The sequence below is a fragment of the Alnus glutinosa genome, chromosome 2, assembly GCF_958979055.1.
Source record: "Alnus glutinosa chromosome 2, dhAlnGlut1.1, whole genome shotgun sequence".
NCBI classification, from domain to species: domain Eukaryota; kingdom Viridiplantae; phylum Streptophyta; class Magnoliopsida; order Fagales; family Betulaceae; genus Alnus; species Alnus glutinosa.
Window position 1 is genome coordinate 1,663,498 of NC_084887.1, and position 22,655 is coordinate 1,686,152.

The window sequence follows — 22,655 nt, forward strand, 5'->3', positions numbered from 1 at the left end:
TAATCTAAATGTCTTAAACTTACCAAATCCAAAACGACGTCGTTTTTGTGAGTTTAATTATATATATATATATATATATATATATATATATATATATATATATATATATATATATATATATATATATATATATATATATATATATATATTTAACGCATCTATAAACCCTAGATCGCTATATGCAAATGCGGATTGCGGGTGCAGACGGTTATTATTCTCTCACATTTTCACCCCTAACTAATAGTAAAAAAAGAGAGTAATTCTACATATCATATAAATGTTTATCAAGTGTCCATCAAATAATGAGGTGATTTTCAAAATTATTATTGAGCATGTGATTGACCAAATAGTAAATTTGATCAAATTGTAATTTTAAAAACTATCTCATTATTTAATGAACACTTAATGAACATTTATATGGCATATATAATTACTTAAAAAAAAAAAAAGGGTATGTCTTTTGAGTTTTGGGGGCTTTAGTAACAGAGGTAAATATGTAATTTTTTGGAAGTGGGAAACGAAAAACAGGGGAAATGCTAAAAATCCTCCCCTCATCCCCCTTTTGTCCACCTCTTTTGCTTAAAATCAATTTTTTTTTATTGTAAATAGAGGATGAAGGGTGGATGAGGGGTGCATGTGTAGGACCCCTCGAAAAACAGTGTATTAATTGATAACTGTTCAATACTGTATTGATCGATTAGCTGTCTTGTATTATGATGATTGTACAACATAGTTTAGTGGACCCTATTAATGATGGAATATATTTCGCAATGAAGAAATCCAAACTTTGGAATGAGACTTTTGAAGATTTTTTTATTATTATTTATTAACATTTTCAAGCATGTCTATATCAATACGACACATGCATATTTTATACGATAATGAAGTGCTTTAATATTGATGTTGTGAGCAAAGGGGAAAGTATTTGTGAAATGGATAACTATGTGACCTACTTTTACATGTATTATATTAATAAAAACGAAAAATGTTAGTATGGCATGACTACCATTGAAAAAAAGGGATAATGAATCTGGGACTTCAATTATAATGTTAAAAACAAAAAAAATTAAAAAAAATTAAAATTGGCTTATCAATTTCTTTTTAATTATTTTATGAAAAAATTTATCTTATAACACCTTATTTTTCATCACTTTTAAAATAAGGTACATAAACTTTAAAAAGTGTCAATTTAAAGTATCCAGCTTTCAATTTTTTTTTTTTTTTTAAAAAAAAAAAAATTCACCCATTGTCAAATTTTTCGTTAAATCTTATCAAAAAAAATTTCAAAATACCAATGTGTTTTGTTTTTGTTTTTTTTATACTCCTGTGTTTTTTTTTTTTTTTAAAATATATATATATATATATATATATATATATATATATATATATATATATATATATATATATATATATATATATATATATATATATATATATATAAACATTCAGACATGAGTATTTTTACAAATTTTGTTAAATTCTGCCCAACACCTAAATCTTGGGGTATTTTGAAAATTTTGAAGGATTCTAATAGAAGGTTGAAATTGAGAAAAAAAAAAATGAAAGATGAATACCCTAAATTAACACTTTTTAATGTTTAGGTACTTTAATTTAAAAATGATGAAAAATTCGAAATTATAAGTGAAGTTTTTTCTTATTTTATTGATGAACTGTCGTATCAATTTATAAACAATTTTGTAATAAAAGTTGTATTATCAAAGCATTTTTCATTATATTTAACTAATGTGATGCTTGGATGAGGTAATTTTGTAAGATTTCTGAAAATTAAAAAAAAAAAAAAAAAATTACCTCGTTTAATTGCAGTTAAGTAAAAAAAACCCCTTCGATTGCTTTTTGTTGAGAACGTGGATTCCTTTAAGCTGCATTATCTTATTGCTTTCTAGGACTAAGGAGTAGTGGAGAAACATGGATTGCGTTAGTGGACATGTTTGTAAGGGGTCAGTTATTTACATTCAGTTATTTCTTAGTGGGTCAGCCAAGTCATGGGCTAATATTATTATCTGTATTTAAGCTTGACAATTTCTTTGAATGAATTTATCCAAAATATTATCTTGAATATTATCCAAAATCTATCTTTATTTTCCAATTATTTTCAAGTTATTTACCTTAGAATACTAAGGTTCATAACAAAGGTGTATGTTAAAATAAAATGGGTTTTGATTAATTTGTAATGATTATTGTTCTATTGTTGAGAGCTTGGACTATGAGTTTAATGTCTATCTTTGTTGCATTACTATGTTCCATGTTGTTTTTGTTGGGATACAGTACTGTTGCTCTGTTTATGCAAATGATTCTTAAAACATGTCTTGTGGAGTGCGATTTTGAATATCATAACAGGCTATGACTTTCTTTACTTGACACTAATTAGTTTTCAGATGAGATAGTCAAATGCCAGATTCAACAAATAATATCAAAGCTAGGGTTATAGATTAGAGTCGTGAGAGCAACAGTGCAGCTCTGTGCATATAAATGACTCTTAAAACATGCATGTATTACAGAATGCGATTTCAAATGTCATAAATGACTTTGACTTCTCTCACTTGATACCAATTGATTTTCAAATGAAATAGTCAAATATCCGATCCAACAATTTTGATGGGATTTTTTTTTTTTTTTTTTTTTTTTTTTTTTTTTTTTTCTATCCCATGGGATGTGATGTTATCCTATTATTCTACTGTTAATGACTATGATGTTGTAATGAAATGAACAATTTAAGCATACGTAATATTGTTGAAATGAAATGACTAATGCCATCATTATCTGTTTAGGCATACATATGCATGCAATATAGCAAAATTGTATTTTTTAATTAGCTGGCATAAAAATACCTTTGTAAATTACGTTATGCCACGTTGCCAATCGATGTAATATATGAATGTGAATGCTAACATTATTATATTCATTTTAGATTTTGGCTTAGGTGATATACAAAAATTATAGCATTTAATGATTTCCATTTAATTTCAATTTTTATAATAAAATAATAATAATAATAATCTTAACCATTCAAAACAATACGACACATATTAAGCTGTTTTTGTAGAATCCATGATTTTCCAGATGGTGTCGCCTCAAATCCTATGTTGCCGAAATGAAAAGGCGCGCTCGTACGCATGGATGATAGAACATCTAACAAAACGGCGTATTCTACCCCTCAGAACGACCTCGACAGTCGACGCTCTGTGTGTTTGTGTGTGTTAAAGGTGGAACCAGAGAGGGAAAGTGGTGATCGGCTGCGACGAGAGCTCAAGGTTTTTTTTTTTTTTTTTTTTTCAAGTTTTGTCAATATCTTCTATTATTTTCTGCTTGGTTGCTGAGGAAATGTGGGAAAGGAAGGAACTTGAAAACTATTTGAACTTGGAATCTTATTCATGGGCTTGAGACATGGTTGCTAACTATTGGCTTTTGCATCTTCTTCTGTTTTACTTTACTGGGCAGTTCAAAGTCTGGATTTTGATTGCGCGCAACTGTTTGGTTGCTGAGAAAATGTGGGAAAATGAAGGATTTGAGATATAAGAACTGGGTTCCTTTTATTTCTTCTGTTTGGTACCCGAAATTTTGACTTTTAGCTGCTGGATTTGATTTTGTGAATTGTTCGGTTGCTTTGAAAATGTTGCCAAATGAAATGATTTGAGATATCATAGTTGGGTTCGTTTTATTTCTTCTGTTTGGTCGCTGAGAATGTGGGAAAAGGAAAGACATTGAGATATTAGAGCATCTATCAAGCTCTCTAAATTTTAACTCAAAAAATCTATTTTTTTTTGATTTAATCTATCACTTTTAAAAAGCTTAGTATATCAAACTCTCTAAATATTTTTTTATTTTAAACAAATACTATTTTTATTAGTTTTGACACCAACCACTTTAACAACCCCTCCTATTTATATCTCATTCCCAATGAAAGAAAATGATAAAAAAATAAATGGCTCAAGGATTTGGGGGGTTAAATTTAGAAAGGGTTTTTGACATAACCCATTTTGAAGAAGTTTTGGAGAGTTTGATGCACGGAGGATTTCTGAGTTTTTCTCTAAAATTTGCTTAAACTTTTGAATTGGATAGCTCAATACTCATGCTCTAACTGGTTTTTTTTTTTACACGGTGACTCCTCAGAATGCACATGCATTTATTAGGTTGACTGGTAAATAAACTGCCTCATTCACTAGCTTTTGTTAAGGTTTCTTTCTCTATTGAACACTCCCAATAGCTTATGTATTTTTCAATCTAGAATAGCTAATCAAAATTTATTTTATCTAGTTTAGTTAATGTGTTTTAAAATACACTATACATCTGATTATCTATTCTTAACTCTATATTATTTTTCATTAATTTTTTTTTTCATTATAGTATTTTTTTTTCACGTGGGTCCCGCTTGATAACTCCACTACTTTACACACTTTCCCTTAGATCTCCGCTATAAATGAAGAAAAAAAAGGAAGAACGTGGAGTGGTGGAGGGAAAAAGGAAAAAAAACAAAGCTAAAAAAGTGGAGATAAAGAATAAAAAAAAAAGATTAGTGAATAGTATAACTCTACTTGTAGAGTTGCATTATTTATAGAATTAAGAAAAATCTATTCTAGAGTTGGAATACATAAGTTGATGGAGTCTTTTTTTAGCACTTTTGTTATCTATTCTAGCTTAAAGTTGCAAATAGATAATCCATTAGAGCATTCTCAATGACTTATGTATATCTTAATCTAGAATAACTAACCAAAACCCACTTTATCTAGTTTAGCTAATAGGTTTTAAAAGACCCAATACATCCGATTATCTATTCTTAAATTTATATTATTTCTTTATTACTTTTTTCATTATCGTATTTTTTGTCCTTTATTTATTTATTTATTTTAAATAGTCATATTTAGTCATATTTGTCAACAATCGTTTTGTTAAAACAATCATTTCTCTAAAGCAAATTTTTTACGGTCATTTTCACCATTTTTCTAACAGTCGTTTTGTTAAATCTATCATTTTTCTAACGTAATAATTTTTAAACGATCATACCAATTGAAAGAAAAAGATTATCCTTTTATTATTACTAGTGATTAAACAAATGAATAATCTTAAAGCAATTTGGAATATTCTCACTTGTGCAAGTAAAATATCACAATTAATTGAGATATTTATGGAATCTCATAGCAAGCATGCTTCATGTAGAACGTGGAGTGAAACAAAAAAAAACAAAAAAACAAAAGAACGTGGAGGAAAAAAAAAATAGATATGTGAATAGTGCAACCCTATATGTAGAGTTGCACTATTTAAGGAATTAAAGCCTCGTTTAGTTTGCGGAATAGACCCCTAGAATGGAAAGTGGAATAGCCATTCTTTTGTTTGGTAGGGGTCTATTCCTTGGAATAGGTATTTCCATTGGAATACTAATTCCTTTACAAAGAGGAATACCTATTCCTCTAAAAAATGAGAGGAATAGGTATTCCTTGGGGTAAATGCAATATTTTACAAAAAAAAAAAAAAACATTTATTTTATATTTTGTTATTTTAAAAAAAAAAAAAACTAAAAACCCAAAAAACGAAACCCTTCACTGGCTGGCCGGCCACCCATTGTGGAGGCGACCACCCCCGGAACACCTCGCGGTGGACTCCGGAGGCGTTCCGGGGGTGGTGCGACCACCCCCGGCGCTTTTGGGGGTGGTGCGACCACCCCCGGCGCTTTTGGGGGTGGTGCGACCACCCCCGACGCTTTTGGGGGTGGCCTGTGCCACCCCCGATTCTCATTGGGGGTGGCCGGGTTGGCTTCGGGGGTGGCCGGCCACCCATGGCTTTTCTTCTCTTTTTTTTTTTTTTTTTGTTTTTTAATAATTTGATTTTCTTTTTAATTTTTTTTTTAAAAAATATAGGGTTTTTTTAGTAATTTTGATTGAATTCCAATTAAAATATATGTGTTCTTACCAAACTAAAGATTAGGAATAACCATTCCATTCTGCCACATTTTACCAACTTTTATTCCTAGGAATAACTATTCATTTTCCTAATGGAATAGCCATTCCGCAAACTAAACAAGGCCTAAGTAAAATATATTCTAGAGTTTGAATAGATAAGTCAATGAAGTCTCTTTTAAGCACTTTGATTATCTATTTTAGTCTAAAGGTAAAAATACAAAAGCAATTGAAAGTGCTCTTAACTCTCTTCTGTGAAAAGCAACCATGGAAAATAGCAGAAGAAAAATAGGACGCACCCAAATCAGTACCAGCAAAGAATCACAGGAAGAGAGCCAAGAACCAAAAGGATGCGCACCAACAAGTGACTGTGGGACTACTTTACAAGACCTGCCATCCCAACTCATCATGGAAATTCTCTCATGGCTCCCCATGAAGACCATCTTCAGTTGCAAGTGCGTCTGCAAACTGTGGCAGGGCCTACTTTTGGATCCTCATCTAATTAATTTGCATCTGTCAAGAGCACCCATTAGCCTATTGCTTAGAACCATTCAGAAGAACAGAAAACCGAGAATGCTCCACTTGTTTGACCTTCAAGGCAACAATATCGATTGTCGTGGATCAAGGATTAAGCTTAAGAAGAAATCAAATCTCCCTGACGCTGAATTTGGTTTTGTAAATTCCTGTAATGGGTTGCTTTGCTTGTGTGAACCTGGTAAGAAGGACCCTATATACGTGTGTAATCCAATATTAGGTGAGTACATTACGCTTCCAAAAGTAAAAAAGGACGTTAAAGTAGTTGGTGCTGGGTTTGGTTTTAGTTTAGAGACTAAAGAATACAAGGTGGTCCAGGTTCTCCGTATAATGGGTACTGATCCCATTACAAGGGAGATATATGACCATTATGAGGCTGAGATATATGTTCTTGGTACGGGTTCATGGAGAAGCATAGGAAAGGTTATGTACAACATCAATGCTGGTTTTTATTTCAACACCTTTGTGAATGGAGCACTTCATTGGGAAGTGATGGAGCATAATACTCCTGATTTTATACGTGCTTTTGACTTTGGGAGCGAGAAATTCCGAGCGGTTCCAGCACCTTCTGCATTTGTTCGATCCGAGAAAGAGTTTATTGATTATATGCGTTTTGGCGTATTGTTAGGCTGTCTTTCTATAAGTGATTCTGGAGAGTCTGATCATGTTGATATATGGGTGATGAACGAATATGGGATAAAGGAGTCGTGGACTAAAAACTTTGTCATTACAAATTTAGTTTTTGAAAGGCATCATTTGGACTATTATCAACCAATAATGATTCTTGACAGTGGTGAAATTTTGATCTTACTTAATGAGGGTTCTCTTTTAAGCTATGATCCCAGAGAAGAGGTCTTCAACTATCTTTCTACTTACGGGGTCAGATCAAAGTTTCAAGCAATTGCTCATATTCCTAGCTTCATTTCACTAAGGGATGTTGCAAAGGGAGAAAATTTGAAGGTACTTAATCTCAACCAAAAGTAACATTTTGTGTTTTATTTGTTTACTACAAATACTTTGTTGTAAGTTTTAGTGGTTAAGAATGTGCCATGTGAGTTGTGTGACTTATTCATTGCCATTCTCAAGCACACTGGTCAGTCATTTATTTTGTTAAAAAAGTTTAATGTGGTCATTAAACTTTAGAATGAACCTTTTAAAATTATTTTCCATCATAATTAATTAAATGCTATGTGAATTTTTTATTCGCATAAACCGTGACAAAATAATACACTACCTTTACCAGTTCATTCTTTCAGTAAAAACCTGCCTAGTTTGTTTCTGGAATTTGAATTAATCCTTATTTGACAATCTAATTACTACTTGGGTTATGTTCTTATGCTTTCATAGACATTCATTCTCTACTCAGGATAAGGCCTGTAATTAGATATTACATTGTATTCCACGTTCTGCTCCTATCATGCAAACCACAACTGTAGTTGACACAGTGCTTGTCAACCTTGAACCAAGCAATTAAAAGGATAATAGGTGTGTCGGCGAGGGCAAACATATTTTTCCTTTTTAGTAAGTGATAAATAACCATATGAATTTGACTAGGATGAATGGCATTGCAGGAAGCTGATTGGTAGGAAGTAAGATTCTTTCTTTGATGGTCCTTCTATTGTTCTGAGATAGGAGTACTACCTAGCTTTGAGGAATCCTTGTGTTGAATTCCAAATCTGCCCTGCTTGGCCTGGGGATTATGGCATGTTTCACCACTCTGCCAGTGCAGTCTATCTGCTTGTGATTTTCCTCAGTCTAATTATTTTGACATAATGGTGATGAAAAATTATGATATTAAGGGGTCTTCGACTAAAGGGTTTACTCGTTGAAATTTTAACTGTGGAAAGGAGGCAATTAGATTATTATGAAAGAATGATGATTGTGGACAGTGGGTAAGTCTTTATGTCATTTAATGAGGAGGTTTTGTAATCTATATTTTCAAATTCCTAAGGATTTCTTTATTACTTAACCATTGTGGCGGGATCAGAGTCTGAAGCAATGTTTTATATTCACAGCTTTGTTTCACTTGTTTCCAAGAGAGGAATTTGAATATATTTAATCATGTTAAAATGTATAAATCTAAGCTTCACCTATTTGCCAATGACACCTTATGAATGGAACAGAATATGCAAAATGACTAGAGCAGCCTATCTATTGCTATTCTCAAGAATATTGTTTACTGAGCTATGTTGTCCATAACAATATCTTGTTCTGGCTTGTAAGATTTTTAAAATATTGCATTGGGTAATTATTAAATGTTCTTGTGCATCCTTCATCTCCTTCAATTAGCCGAAGCCACAATTTGAGCATGTTATTTTGTTGGTTAACTTAGTTGTAATTGATAATCCTCCTTTATCAATTATCTGTGACCAAAAAATGCATTACTTTTGTTGACTCTTGCAGAAACAACTATTTTCATGTGTTGAAGGTGGGCATTTATCCTTATGTGCCAATTGATTATTATTTGTAATCTGCTCTTCCTTAAGCCCTCTAAAATTTAGCAACCAGGCGGGATGTCCCACTAAATGAACTGAAATCTGCTGGAATAGGGACCAGTTGATTTTCTTGCTGCTCTGTTCTTTTATGTTATTTCCATTTCTAGTTTGGAAAATTCTAGTCTTATCCTTCATCTCCATTTCTTTGTCATGAACGGGAGGAAACCAGTTTGCATCCACATATTCACTGGAAAATGATTCAATTCATTTGGGTTGAATTCGTTCATAATGCCTTGGGGAATATAAGCTGCTATTGTGATTGTAATGCTGATATGAGCACCTGGGAAACTGATGGTTTTTTTAAGGAAAACATTTTTGACATGGTTATTGAAACAGTTGTGCAGAATTTGAAACATGGGAAAGAACAAAGGAAAAGCCTCTCTTGATGCATGAAGCACTGTTATGGAGACTTACCTTGGAACTCTATGCTGTGGTGCATGGAGCAGTAAAGTTGTCTATGTTAATGAATCTTTTGTGTTCTAACCTGGGCTTAACAGGCTGTCTATGTTTAATTATGTGGGTTTCAATGGAAATCTTCCTGATTTGAGCTAAAGCTATGTACGCTCCTTGAGAGTTGTCTTGTCATTGAAACACACTATTTTGGGACTTCAAAACTTGAGAAAGCTTAATTAATGTCTTCCATTAATGTGTTTATGTCATTATGATAATGATCTTTATTCCATCACTTATGAGGTACTTAACTGTTAGTATTCCATTTACATAGGACAGATCTCAATCTAGTAGTTCTCTCTTTCACAATTTAGATACCTATTCCAGTACAAAATGCATAAAGAAACAGAAATTTGAGTTTTTTTTTTTTTTTTTTTGAAAATGTCATACTTTCTTTCAATTTCAAATGGATAGAGCTTGTTGCTCTAAAATTACATCACATATATAATTAGGGATTTCTTCTATTCAAACTTTATCCATGACCTATTTAAGTGTTGCTTTAGCTAGCCCACGCACAAAAAAATTAGCCTATCTTCTGGTATGACATGCCCGCCAGCTTTGTAAAATATTCAAAACAACTACTGTATAAGATATTATTGTGTAAGTGTAATGCTTTTATATCGGCTGAAATGATGTGTTTTAAGTGATATTTTTTTTTTCTTTTTTTTTAAGTGGCTGACATGTGAAGACACTTAAAAAATGTTATGTCAACTAATGTGATAAATAATTGTGAAGAGTAAAGTTTTTTCACATTAAATTAGGAAAACCCTCATTATTTCCTTATCTTTTTGAACGCTTTCTCTCCATAACCCTCCAGTTGGTCCATATTATGAACCAATAACTCTTAACCAATAATAGAAAAAATTAAATTTAGTCCCTAAATTTTTTGTGCAATTTCAATTTAGTCCCTAAATTTTCAATTTCGACAATTAGGTCATTAGGTTTTCATTTGGTTTCAAATAGGTCCCTCTTTTAACTTTTGTCTAATCAATTAGCAACATGCCACGTCAAACTAATCATTAATATCATGCTCTTGTTCGATATGTTATGTGCCAACTGTATGTGTCACAAGACACAATTACCTTAAAAAATTAAGATCAATTTTTCTTAAAAAAAAAAAAAAATAGAAGAAGGAGAAGAAGAAGAAGAAGATTAATTTTTCAAAATAAGCCCCGACTTTCCCCACCTCCCGGTTCAAAACCTCTCTACATTCAGTCAACTCGTTGATCTTCTCCACCCAATGCTCTCTTCTTCTTCTTCTTCTTCTTCTTCTTCTTGAGCTTTTCGGCTTGGCGTCAGAGGGCGGCTGCCGGCAACAAACCGAGGCGGTGGTATAGGATTTAGACTTGTTTGCTAATTTGCCTACTTAACTGTATGGCAGAGAAAGTGTATTTATAATAAGAAGAGTTAATCCTTTAGTAGGATTGTACATCAACTAAGTCTATCAATAACATAGTAGAGACCTAAAGCTATACAAAGTCTTGAGACGCTTATCAGAATAGATAACTTAAGCTTGAGCTTTATCGTATAATAAAGGTTTATCTGATCTAATACGCCCCCTCAAACTCAACGTAGGCATCCTTACGTTGAGGTTGAAGTCATCTGAACAAATTTTGTAGAAGGTAGAGGTTTTGTAAGTACATCAGCTAGTAGATCTTTCCCAGAAATAAACCGAACCTCTAAATTCTTATTAGCAACTTGATCCCCCACAAAATGATAGTCTATCTCAATGTGCTTTGTACGCGCATGATAGATTGGATTGGAAGTGAGATAGATAGCTCCAATATTGTCACAATATAATACGGGTGCTTGTGGAAGAGTTACTCTAAGTTCACTTAAGAGAGACTGAATCCAGATTATTTCAGCAGAGGCATTAGCAAGAGCTTTGTACTCGGATTCCGTGCTTGAACACGACATCGTAGGCTGTTTCTTCAAACTCTAGGATATTAGATTTTTACCTAGAAATACATAATATCCAGACGTGGATCTTCTGTCATCCGGGCAATCAGCCCAATCAGAATCCGAGAATGAAATAAGCTGATGTGATGAGAGTTTGTGGATGCAGAGAGTTTAGTCAATAGTAGCCTTCAAGTAGCGCAGAATTCGCTTGACAGCAGACCAATGAGGATCTCTTGGATCTTGCATAAACTGAGATACCTTGTTGATAGCAAAGGCAATGTCTGGTCAAGTGAGTGATAGGTATTGGAGTGATCCTACGGTGCTGCGATAGACTGTGGTGTCTGTAATTGTAGAGCCATCAAACTTGCTTAGAGTTGTAGATGATGACATTGGAGTATAGACGGGCTTGGCAAGCTCTATATTTGTCTTCTTTAGAATATCATGGTTGTATTGTTGTTGAGATAGATGTAGTCCATCTAAATTCCAAGTAGCTTCAAATCCTAAGAAGAAATGTAGAGGTCCAAGGTCTTTGAGAGCAAAGGATGATTGTAGATCTTGGATAAGTTGAGAGATAAATTCTGTGCTTGAACTTGTGATGATTATGTCATCTACATATATCAACACATAAATAAGAATTCCATGAGCTTTGTAAATGAACAGAGATGAATCGGCTTTGGAACTTGTGAATTTGAGTTCAACAAGTTGAGCAATGAGGCGCGGAAATCAGGCACATGGGGCTTATTTTAAGCCATATAAGGCTTTATTCAATTTGTAGACAATCGTGGGGTATGAAGGGTGCTGGAAACTTGGAGGCTGAGACATATAAACGATTTCTTGGAGACTACCATGGAGAAAAGCATTGCTTACATCGACTTGATGGATTGCCCAACCTACGAAACAACAATGGATAGCATCATTCGAATAGTTATAGACTTAACTACGGGGCTGTAAGTTCCTGAAAAATAGATCCCTGGTTGTTGATGGAACCCTTTGCCCACTAACCGAGCCTTATACCGTTCAATTTTCCCATCAGCCTTTCTCTTAATCTAAAAGACCCATTTGCACCCAACTACATTCTTGGCTGGAGAAGGAGAGACAAAGGACCAGGTTCCATTTTGGAGGAGAGCATCAAACTCTTCATTCATGGCCTTATGCTATTCAACATGCTGGCTTGCTTGAGTGTAGCAGGTTGGTTCAACTTCATGACCTTGTAGGAGAGCTGTGAGTGCTTGAGAAGGTGGATACCTGATTTTGCCATCTGTAAATGTGGTAGGCTTGAAAATTTGATTATGAGATTGTGTGGTCATGCCATGTGCTCATGGAGGAGTTGGCTCGAATGCAGTTAGGCTTGGCAATTCGGGTTCACGGATCGGGTTCGTGTCAACCCGACCGACCCGATCAGATAAACGGGTCTGACACGAACCCGACCCGATTATTAATCAAGTTGTGACACGTGACCCGAACACGACCCGATAAATACGATTAATAACCCGACCCGACTCGATAAAATGTCTGAAAGAAGATCTGGAGTTCTGGCTGAGGCTTAGCACTTCGGATCATCATATACAAAAGTTTCAGACTTCAATCTAGGATTTTCATGCAGAGTTGCAGAAACTAAATGATAAGAAGCAAGAAGGAAGTGGCAAAAACCAATCATCAAAATCAGATGTCAAACCCAAATACCCAAATACAAACACTTGAGAGAGATACAGGCTGAACTATCTTTATGGTTGGAACATAATGCAATACTAAAAGACGATCTGCGTAACAGATTCTCACCCTTATGCATCATTCAAGAAAAGTTATAAAATTGCTCGATTATGACCCGAACCCGATTATGTTAAACCCAAACCCTATTTTCTCGTGTTGTGTTCGTGTCAGGTTCGCGGGTAGTGTCAAAAATTGCCAACCCTAAATGCAGTAGGAGAGGCTAGGGTATTTGAGTATGGAGATATGAGGAATTAGTGGGTGTTTCTGTGGGAGTTGGAGATGGCTATAAGAGAGGAGTGCTGGTTGCATCATTGTTTTCTGAATGTAATGGTGCCATAATGGGGACAGACACGGAGTTTGGGATGGAGGAAGGGGAAGAGGAGCTGTTGGGAGTGGATGTGAGGGATGGGAAGTTGGTTTCATAAAAAACAACATGTCGGGCAATGCAAACTCTGCCAGAGGGAATATGAAGACACTAGTACCTAAGATGGTTTTTGCTGTAACCGATAAAGACACAAGATTTGGATCTAAAGGCTAGTTTAGTGGAGTTATAAGGACGAAGGAATGGGGAAGGGCTCAGAGCACAGAAGAAAGAGGAAGAGACGGAGGAAAGGGCGAGAACAACCTAGACTAGAGGAATTGAGAGCGAGCCAACATTCACAACCAAATATCTTAGGAACTTATAATCAGGTGGAATTTGGAATAGACATTCATAAGGAGACCTATGCCTAGTGAATTTGGAAGGGAGTCTATTGATTAGGTATGTAGTAGTTTCAAAAGCCGAGTCCCAAAGAGTTAAGGGAACATTGGCGGTTGCAAGAAGTGTAAGTCCGGTTTCAATGATATGTCGGTGTTTTCTTTCTACTAATCCCATTTGATGATGGGTATGTGGGCAGCTTAAACGATATGATACTCCCATGGCATTTAAAGAAGTTTGAAGGGGACGAAATTTGCCACCATTGTGACTTTGGACATAAAGAATTTTGGTACGAAAATAAGTTTCAACAAGTTGTTTGAAACGGAGAAAAATTGCACACACATCAGACTTTAATTCAAGAGGATAAAACCAAGTGTATTGACTAAAATCATCAATAATACTTAGATAAAACTGATTGTTATTTACAGAAGTGAGTGGGGCTGGGCCCCAGACATCAAGAAACAACAATTGTAAGGGAGCACTAGAAATGGAAGGACTGATGCTGAAATGAAGACGATGACTCTTGGCTTGCTGACATGGAGAACAGATGGTGGAGAGCTTTGAGGAAACCATATGCAATTTATTTGATTGAATGACTCGGCTAACAATAGGAGAAGTTGGATGACCCAACCGAATATGCCATTGACCCAAAAAGACATTTTCACCTATGAAGGCAGCAAGGGACTTGGAATGAGCATGAGAGGAGGGCCATGGATAGAGGCCGAGCTTACTCGGGTGTTGGAGTAGCAGCTGGCAGGTTTGGAGGTCCTTAACACAGAAAAAATTTAGATGAAATTCAATGAAACCTTGATTGTCACGAGTGAATTGATTGACAGATATAAGATTTTTCTGTATTTGAGGGACATGTAAAAGGGAGAATAAGTGAATATTATGTGAAGATGTAGGCAAGATACTACGACCAGAGTGTAAGATATTCAAACCTTGGCCATTTCCTACTCGGATTTGGTCCATGCCAGTGTAGTCCTCAGCGTGCATGTTGAGGTTGGAAAGATCTTTTGTAAGATGGACATTTGCACCAGTGTCCGGATACCATGAAGAGTCAGAAGCAGAAGAAGCAGAAGCCATGTTGGCATGCAGCGAAGAGGAGTTAGCCTGATAGCCTTGCTCAAAACAGAACCAGCATGTGGCTGCTGTGCGACCTTGTTTGTGACATACTTAACAAGTTGGGTGTTGGGAAGGGTCAGGACCAGATGAAGGGAATTGCTGAGGTGGTCCTCTACCACGGCCACAACCCCTGCCACAGGAAAAATTGGTGTTGCGATATCCAGAGTTGTAGCCATGGTTGTCCCTTGGATAGGATGGGCTTTGGCGTTAGGCAGTGTTGGTAGTAGAAATATTCAAATCGATTGTGAATTTGTGTTGCTCCAACCGTAACTCATAAGATAACATATAGCCATAGAGATCATTAAGAGAGATGTAGTCTTGCCTTGTAGTCACAGATGTGACAAAGGGATCATATTCTGATCCAAGGCCAGCAAGGACGTTGGAGACGAGTTCCGAGGCTTCAACGGGCATGCCAATGGCAGCTAATAGGTGGGAAAATCCATGCGCTTTCTGGAAGTAGGCGGAGATTGTTTGAGCTCCTTTCTTCAAAGTGACTAACTGCTGCTTGAGCTACATGATGCGTGATTGAGATTGAGCGGAGAATAATGTCTCTAAAGTGAGCCATACCTCATCAGAAGTAAAGAGGCCAATTACATGGGGTAAAGCTTCAACGGACAGCGTTGAGATGATGGCACTAAATATCATTCGATCTTGATGATACCAGGTTTGATAACCCGGATTTGAAATAAGAAGACCAGAGGTTGAGTTTGAGATTAGCTGAGGGGGTCGTGGATTTGTTCCATCGACATACTCGAAAAGATTTTTTTCTTCTAAGAAGGGGACCATGAAAAACTGCCACAAGATGTAGTTTTCTTGGGTGAGTTTCTCGAAGATGTGATGATGCACATTCTGAATTTGTGTTGGTGTTGTGGAGGGGGTAAGGATGGGAAGATGGGGTGAGCTTTGGATGGAGGAGTTGGTTTTAGAAGTTGGAATAGCCATAGTCGTTAGTCTTGAGATGGCTCTGATACCATATAGGATTTAGACTAGGATTTAGACTTGTTTGCTAATTTGCCTACTTAACCATATGGCAGAGAGAGTGTATTTATAATAAGAAGAGTTAATCCTTTAGTAGAATTGTACATCAACTAAGTCTATCAATAACATAGTAGAGACCTAAAGCTATACAAAGCCTTGAGACGCTTATCAGAATAGATAACTTAAGCTTTAGCTTTATCTTGAAGTCTTGACAGATTTATCTTTATCGTGTAATAAATGTTTATCTGATCTAATAGGCGGCATGAGGGCTTGTAGTAGTGGTGGCAGTGGTGTTGGAGCTATTGACAGGCTCGAAAGATGGGATGGATTTTTTTCTATTCCTGTCCCAGCTGTCTTTCAAAACATTGCATCTGTGCTCCAATAGGGAGATTGGATAAGCGAGTTGAAGAAATACTTGAGAGAGCTCAATCTTTTCCGTGGTGAAGAAAGGAGCAAAAGGATTGTCTGTGTTGCTAGCTTTGTGCTCCATTGTTTTCGATCTCTTCTATGATGACTGCAACAATTAACGCAAGTTTGGCTACAAAAGACAACTTTTGTTTCTGTGTTTGTTTCAGGAAGACAACGTATAATTTGTAATGCCATATGTTACTTATACATGCCCTGTACGTATGTATTATTTAATGTTCAAGATTTGGTTAAAGCAATCTAAATTGTTGTTATTCTTTGTATTTTGGATTTCCAATACGATTTGGAAACGTAGAAGTATATGTAGTCGGTGTATTTGCGCAAATAAGAAGTTCACAAGTAGGAAATAGTTTTCCTCATTCTACAAGGAAAAATCCCATTATTAATTTCCTCTCTCTCTCTCTCTCTCTCTCTCTCTCTCCTTGATAATCACTAGTAATTGGGTGTGGGGTTCAAGTTCAATACTGTATTTCCTCTCTTTTCATCTTGTGTGTGTGGATTAAACCTTTTGAGTGTTGTTAGGGGTATTAATTCCCTTAACGCAACAATATATTTATTATGTCAATCACTTAAGAAAATCTTTTGTAGCTAAACTTGCGTTAACTGTTGCAGACAGCAGAGAAGAGATCTAAAACAATGCAAGACAACGTGTAATTTGTAGTGCCATATGTTACTTATATATATGCCCTGTAAGTAAGTATTACATAACGTTCAAGATTTGGTTAAAGCAATCTAAATTGTTGTTATTCTTTGTATTTTGGGATTTCCAATATGATTTGGAAACGTAGAACTGTATATAGTCGGTGTATTTATGCAAATAAGAAGTTCCCGAGTAGGAAATAGTTTTCCTCATTCTAAAAGGAAAAATTCCATTATTAATTTCCTCTCTCTCTCTCTCTCTCTCTCTTTCTCTCTCTTTTTGTGATAATCACTAGTACTTGGGCGTGGGGTTCAAGTTCAACACTGTGTTTCCTCTCTTTTCATCTCGTGTGTGTGGATTAAACCCTTTGAATGTTGTTAGGAGTATTAAATCCTTTAATGCTAGAATAAATTTATTATGTCAAGCACTTAAAAATATTTTGTAGCAAAACTTGCGTTAACTATTGCAGGCAATAGGGAAAAGATTGAAAATAATGGAAGACAACATGTAATTTGTAGTGCCATATGTTACTTATATATGTCATTTATGTAAGTATTACTTAACGTTCAAGATTTAGTTAAAACAATCTAAATTGTTCTTATTCTTTGTATTTTAGATTTCCAATACGATTTGAAAACGTAGAACTATATATAGTCGGTGTATTTGCACAAATAAGAAGTTTTGGAGTAGGAAATAGTTTTCCTCATTCTACAAGGAAAAATCCCATTATTAATATCCTCTCTCTCTCTGATAATCACCAGTACTTGGGCGTGGGGTTCAAGTTCAACATTGTGTTTCCTCTTTTTTCATCTCTTGTGTGTGGATTAATCCCTTTGAATGTTGTTAGGGGTATAAAATCCCTTAACGTGACAATAAATTTATTATGTAAATCACTTAAAAATATTTTGTAGCGAAACTTGCGTTAACTGTTACAGACAACATAAAAGGGATCGAAAATAATGGAAGACAATGTATAATTTGTATTGCCATGTATTACTTATATATGCTCTGTACGTATGTATTACTTAACATTCAAGATTTCGTTTGAAGCAATCTAAACTGTTGTTATTTTCGTATTTTGGATTTCCAACATGATTTAAAAATGTAGAGCTATATATAGTCGGTGTATTTGCGCAAATAAGAAGTCCCTAAGTAGGAAATAGTTTTCCTCATTCTACAAGGAAAAATTCCATTATTAATTTCCTTTTTCTCTATCCGAAAATCACTTGTACTTGGGCGTGGGGTTCAAGTTCAACATTTTGTTTCCTCTCTTTTCATCTTTTGTGTGTGGATTAAACCCTTTAAATGTTGTTAGGGGTATTTAATCTCTTAATGTGACAATATATTTGTTATGTCAATCACTTAAAAATCTTTTGTAGCCAAATTTGCGTTAACTGTTCCAAACAGTAGAGAAGAGATTGAAAACAATGGAAGAGAATGTGTAATTTGTAGCGCCATATGTTACTTACATATGCCATGTAAATATGTATTACTTAATGTTCAAGATTTGGTTAAAGCAATCTAAATTGTTGTTATTCTTTGTATTTTGGATTTCTAATACGATTTGAAAACAAAGAACTATATACAGCCGGTGTATTTGCGCAAATAAGTTCCCGAGTAGGAAATAGTTTTCCTCATTCTATAATGAAAAATCCCACTATTAATATTCTCTTTCTCTCTTTCTCTGATAATCACTAGTACATGGGCATGGGGCTCAAGTTCAACATTATGTTTCCTCTATTTTCATCTCGTGTGTGTGGATTAAACACTTTGAATGTTGTTAGGGGTATTAAATCCTTTAACATGGCAATAAATTTATTATGTCAATCACTTAAAAATATTTTGTATCCAAACTTGAGTTAACTGTTGCAGACAACAGAAAAGAGATCGAAAACAATGGAAGACAATGTGTAATTTGTAGTGCCATATGTTACTTATATATGCCCTTTACATAAGTATTACATAGCGTTCAAGATTTGGTTAAAGCAATCAAAATTTTTGTTATTCTTTGTATTTTGGATTTCCAATATGATTTGAAAAAGTAGAACTATATATAGTCGGTGTATTTGCGCAAATAAGAAGTTTTCGAGTAAGAAATAGTTTTCCTCAATCTACAAGAAAAAATCCCATTAGTAATTTCCCCTCTCTCTCTCTCTCTCTCTTTGATAATCAATAGTACTTAGGCATGGGGTTTAAGTTCAGCATTGTGTTCCCTCTCTTTTCATCTCATGTGTGTGGATTAAACCCTTTGAGTGTTGTTAGGGTATTAAATCCCTTAATGTGACAATATGATTTGGAAACGTAGAACTGTATATACTCGGGGTATTTGCGAAATAAGAAGTTCCCGACATGAAATAGTTTTCCTCATTCTACAAGGAAAAATCCCATTATTAATTTCCTCTCTCTTTGATAATCACTAATACTTGGGCGTGGGGTTCAAGTTACACGTTGTGTTTCCTCTCTTTTCATCTCGTGTGTGTGGATTAAAACCTTTGAGTGTTGTCAGGGGTATTAAATCCTTTCACGCGACAATATATTTATTATGTCAATCACTTAAAAATATTTTGTAGCCAAACTTGCGTTAATTGTTGCAGAAAGCAAAGAAGTGATCGAAAACAATGGAAGACAACGTGTAATTTGTAGTGCCATATGTTACTTATATATGCCATGTACGTATGTATTACTTAATATTCAAGATTTAGTTAAAGCAATCGAAATTGTTGTTATTCTTTGTATTTTGAATTTTGAATTTTCATTATGATTTAGAAACATAGAACTATATATAGTCGGTGTATTTGCGCAAATAAGAAATTATTGAGTAGGAAATAGTTTTTCTCATTCAACAAATGTTATTATTATTGGCCTCATTCTGTTTGGACAAAATCACTTGTATGTAAAAGATGTTATTTTACAAGGGATTCCGATATTCAGAAGATTCTGCCTGCAAGACAGAAAATATCCGGTTCCCTGTCAGTCGTCCGGACGATCGTGCCATTCCTTTCGGACGCCCATCTGTCCACTGTTCCATCCGTCGACGACGTGCCTTACCATCCAGACGCCAGACAGACCAAGCATCATCCGTCCGGAAGACGTGCATTTTCTGTCTGGACCTCTACTATATCGAGAAGCTACTGTTCCAGCATTGCATCCGTCCGGACGTCTCAACAGCCTATCCGGACGCCTCTCAGTGATCGATCAGCTTCAAATTCTTTCCAAGTTCAATTTAAGGGAAGATTGCTTCAACCATCCGGACGACGTGGATGCCCGTCCGAACGCGCTCATACATAAGGCAAGAATCGCAATTCAAATATCACCGTCTAGACGACAGTCAGCCTTGGTTCGGGCGGGCGTTCTTCAGTTAAGGAAATTGCCGATTCGACTTCAACCGTCAGGATGACTGCCTATCATGGTCTGGATGCACGCATAGCAGATATGGAAATTGCGTGTTAAAGTTCAGCCATCCGGACGCTCATCCCCCATGGTCCGAACGCGCGAAGCCTTATATGGAAGTTACTTGCATCGGACGTGCGATCGTCTGGACGTGGCTCTCAAATAGGAAATATTTTCAGCAAAAATCTCGAAAAATTTTGTCGCACTGTTGTCCGTCCGGACAGCCCAAGTTCACCGTCCAGACGGCGTCCGTACATATTACAGCAGTCGCCCATTCTGCACCTCAACCTATAAATAGAGGCCCTGGGCATTGAGAACTGCAAGAATTCGGTATTGAATTCCACAAGTGCTCAGAGAAATTATTTTGAACATTGTTGAGCTGATTAAGTTTCCTATGAAGCCATTGCAAGTGTGTTGTTGCTGCGCTACAACTGAAGTCTATCTTAGGGGTTGGCCCTAAGGTAAATGATTCCATTGAAGACTCCTTCAGGTAGGAGACCTGGTTGGAAAGCGTTCGTGTTGGGTTACACGTTAGAGAGCAAGGTACAACTACTGCATCGGGTATATGTGAGTATTACTATCTTGTATCTAGCTTTGTCTTCTGAATAGTGGATATCCTGGGTTTGGCTACCCCGGAGTGGTTTTTCTCTTAATTGAGTTTCCACTTTGTTAACAAAAATTCTTGTGTCATTTATTTTCCGCATTGTTATTTTTGTTGACACGTTAAGCAAACACTTGCTATTTATTTTAGAAGTCAATTCTATTTTTTCAATTTGTATCAGAGCTTGGTACACTCTGATTAGATTTATTTCTTGAGTGTTATTACTTTTGACTTCTATACTTTGATATGTCTCAAACTCTTAATTCTGTTCCTGCCTTTGATGGTACGAACTATGGCTATTGGAAGGCATGTATGCGGTTTTTTCTAAAATTTATTGACAACAAGGAGTATTGTTGAAACTGGTTGGACCAAACCAGAGGATGCAGCATTCGAACTAGTCCCTCAAAAAAATGCACTTCTTTCAAATGACAAAGCCCTCCATGCTCTATGCCAAGCACTTTCTCCATCTGAATTCGCCAAAATTTCAAACTGTGAATCAGCCAAAGAAGCATGACAAATTTTAGAAACAACATATGAAGGCACTAAGCTTGTTAAATCTGCCAAACTTCAAATGTTGATTTCAAAATTTGAAGAAATTAAGATGTTGGAAGAAGAGACATTCTGAGAGTTTTACTCCAAGATGAGTGACCTGAGAAACTCCATGGTGAGTCTTGGGAAACCTATCTCAGATGTAAAACTCATCCGAAAGATTCTAAGATCTTTGCCTGAGCGTTTCAGGATCAAAGTTACAACCATTGAGGAAAGCAAAGATCTTGAAGAGATGAAGATTGAAGAGATTGTGGGATCTCTTCAGACATATAAGCTGTCTCTGCCCCCGGTCAAGAAGTTGAAGACCATTGCCCTAAAGGCTTCCAAGAAGAAGGAAGAAGCCTCATCTGAAGATGACTCTGAGGATGAAGAAAAAGTTGTGGCTATGTTAGCCAAAAATTTCAGAAGACTGATGAAAGATGATCGATTCAAAAAGAAGTTTTCTGAAAAAGTAAAGAAACCTCTCAGAGAAGCTGAACCTGAGGAAGAAGAGAAGAAAGATCCCAGAGGACCCCGATGTTTTGAATGCTCAGGCTTTGGGCATATCTGGGCCCATTGCGGGAATCTTAAGAAGGGCAAGGGGAAGACATACAATGTGACTCTCAGTGATGAGTCAGAAGAAGAAGCTCCAGAGTCTAAAATTTTTTTGGCCTTTATTGCCCCACATGTTGAAGAAGAAGACTCTTACTATTCGGAGCACAGTGATAATGGGGAAGAGCTCAAGGAGGCCTACAAGACACTCTATATAGAGTATGAGAAGATGAGGGAAGGTCGCAAGCAGCACCTCTATGATCTGAACAGTTTGCAAACTGAGAAGAGTTCATTGCTGCTCAGAATACAAGAGCTCGAGGAGAAGCTGCTAGAGACTCAGCTCCAGTTAGAACGAGTCACTGATGAGAAGCTGACTCATATGTTGTCTATCCAGAAGAATCCAACTGATAAGACTGGTCTTGGGTATGTAGCTCCCTCTACTTCAAAGACTGTATTTGTGAAACCTATAGTCCCAGAGCCTCTTCCTATTGCTGAAGATAAAGGGAAGGACAAGGTCAATGATGATGTTCCAGGTAGGGCTGGCAAAATGGGTCACCTGACACGACCCGTTTAGCCTAGACCCAGACACGACCCGTTTATGTTAACGGGTCGGGACTCCAGACACGATACGAACACGATTATTTCACGAGTCACTCGACACGACCCGTGAACCCGTTTAAAATAATGGGTCGAATCGGGTCGACACGACCCGTTTAGC

The 22,655-nt window shown here is 35.8% G+C and overlaps 1 protein-coding gene across 3 annotated transcripts; it reads left to right on the top strand.

Annotated features, from left to right (window-relative positions):
- Positions 1-3,015: 3,015 nt before the first annotated feature.
- On the top strand, positions 3,016-9,587 carry LOC133860138 (F-box protein At3g07870-like). 3 transcript variants are annotated; one of them, XM_062295809.1, is made up of 3 exons: positions 3,016-3,272; positions 6,175-7,406; positions 9,278-9,587. In XM_062295809.1, the coding sequence occupies exons 2-3, from the start codon at positions 6,180-6,182 to the stop codon at positions 9,290-9,292; spliced, it is 1,242 nt and encodes a 413-aa protein (XP_062151793.1). In that variant the 5' UTR covers positions 3,016-3,272; positions 6,175-6,179; the 3' UTR covers positions 9,293-9,587. The 3 variants fall into 3 exon arrangements, with proteins under 3 accessions (XP_062151793.1, XP_062151792.1, XP_062151794.1); XM_062295808.1 differs by lacking the exon at positions 9,278-9,587 and adding an exon at positions 8,850-9,264; XM_062295810.1 differs by lacking the exon at positions 9,278-9,587 and adding an exon at positions 8,018-8,739.
- Positions 9,588-22,655: the final 13,068 nt, after the last annotated feature.

Excerpts from the sequence above, each read along its gene's own strand:
- LOC133860138 (XM_062295808.1), top strand. The coding sequence starts at position 6,180 with ATGGAAAATAGCAGAAGAAAAATAGGACGCACCCAAATCAGTACCAGC. Across the intron at positions 7,407-8,849 it reads CAAAGGGAGAAAATTTGAAG|AAACAACTATTTTCATGTGT; the intron begins GTACTTAATCTC and ends TGACTCTTGCAG.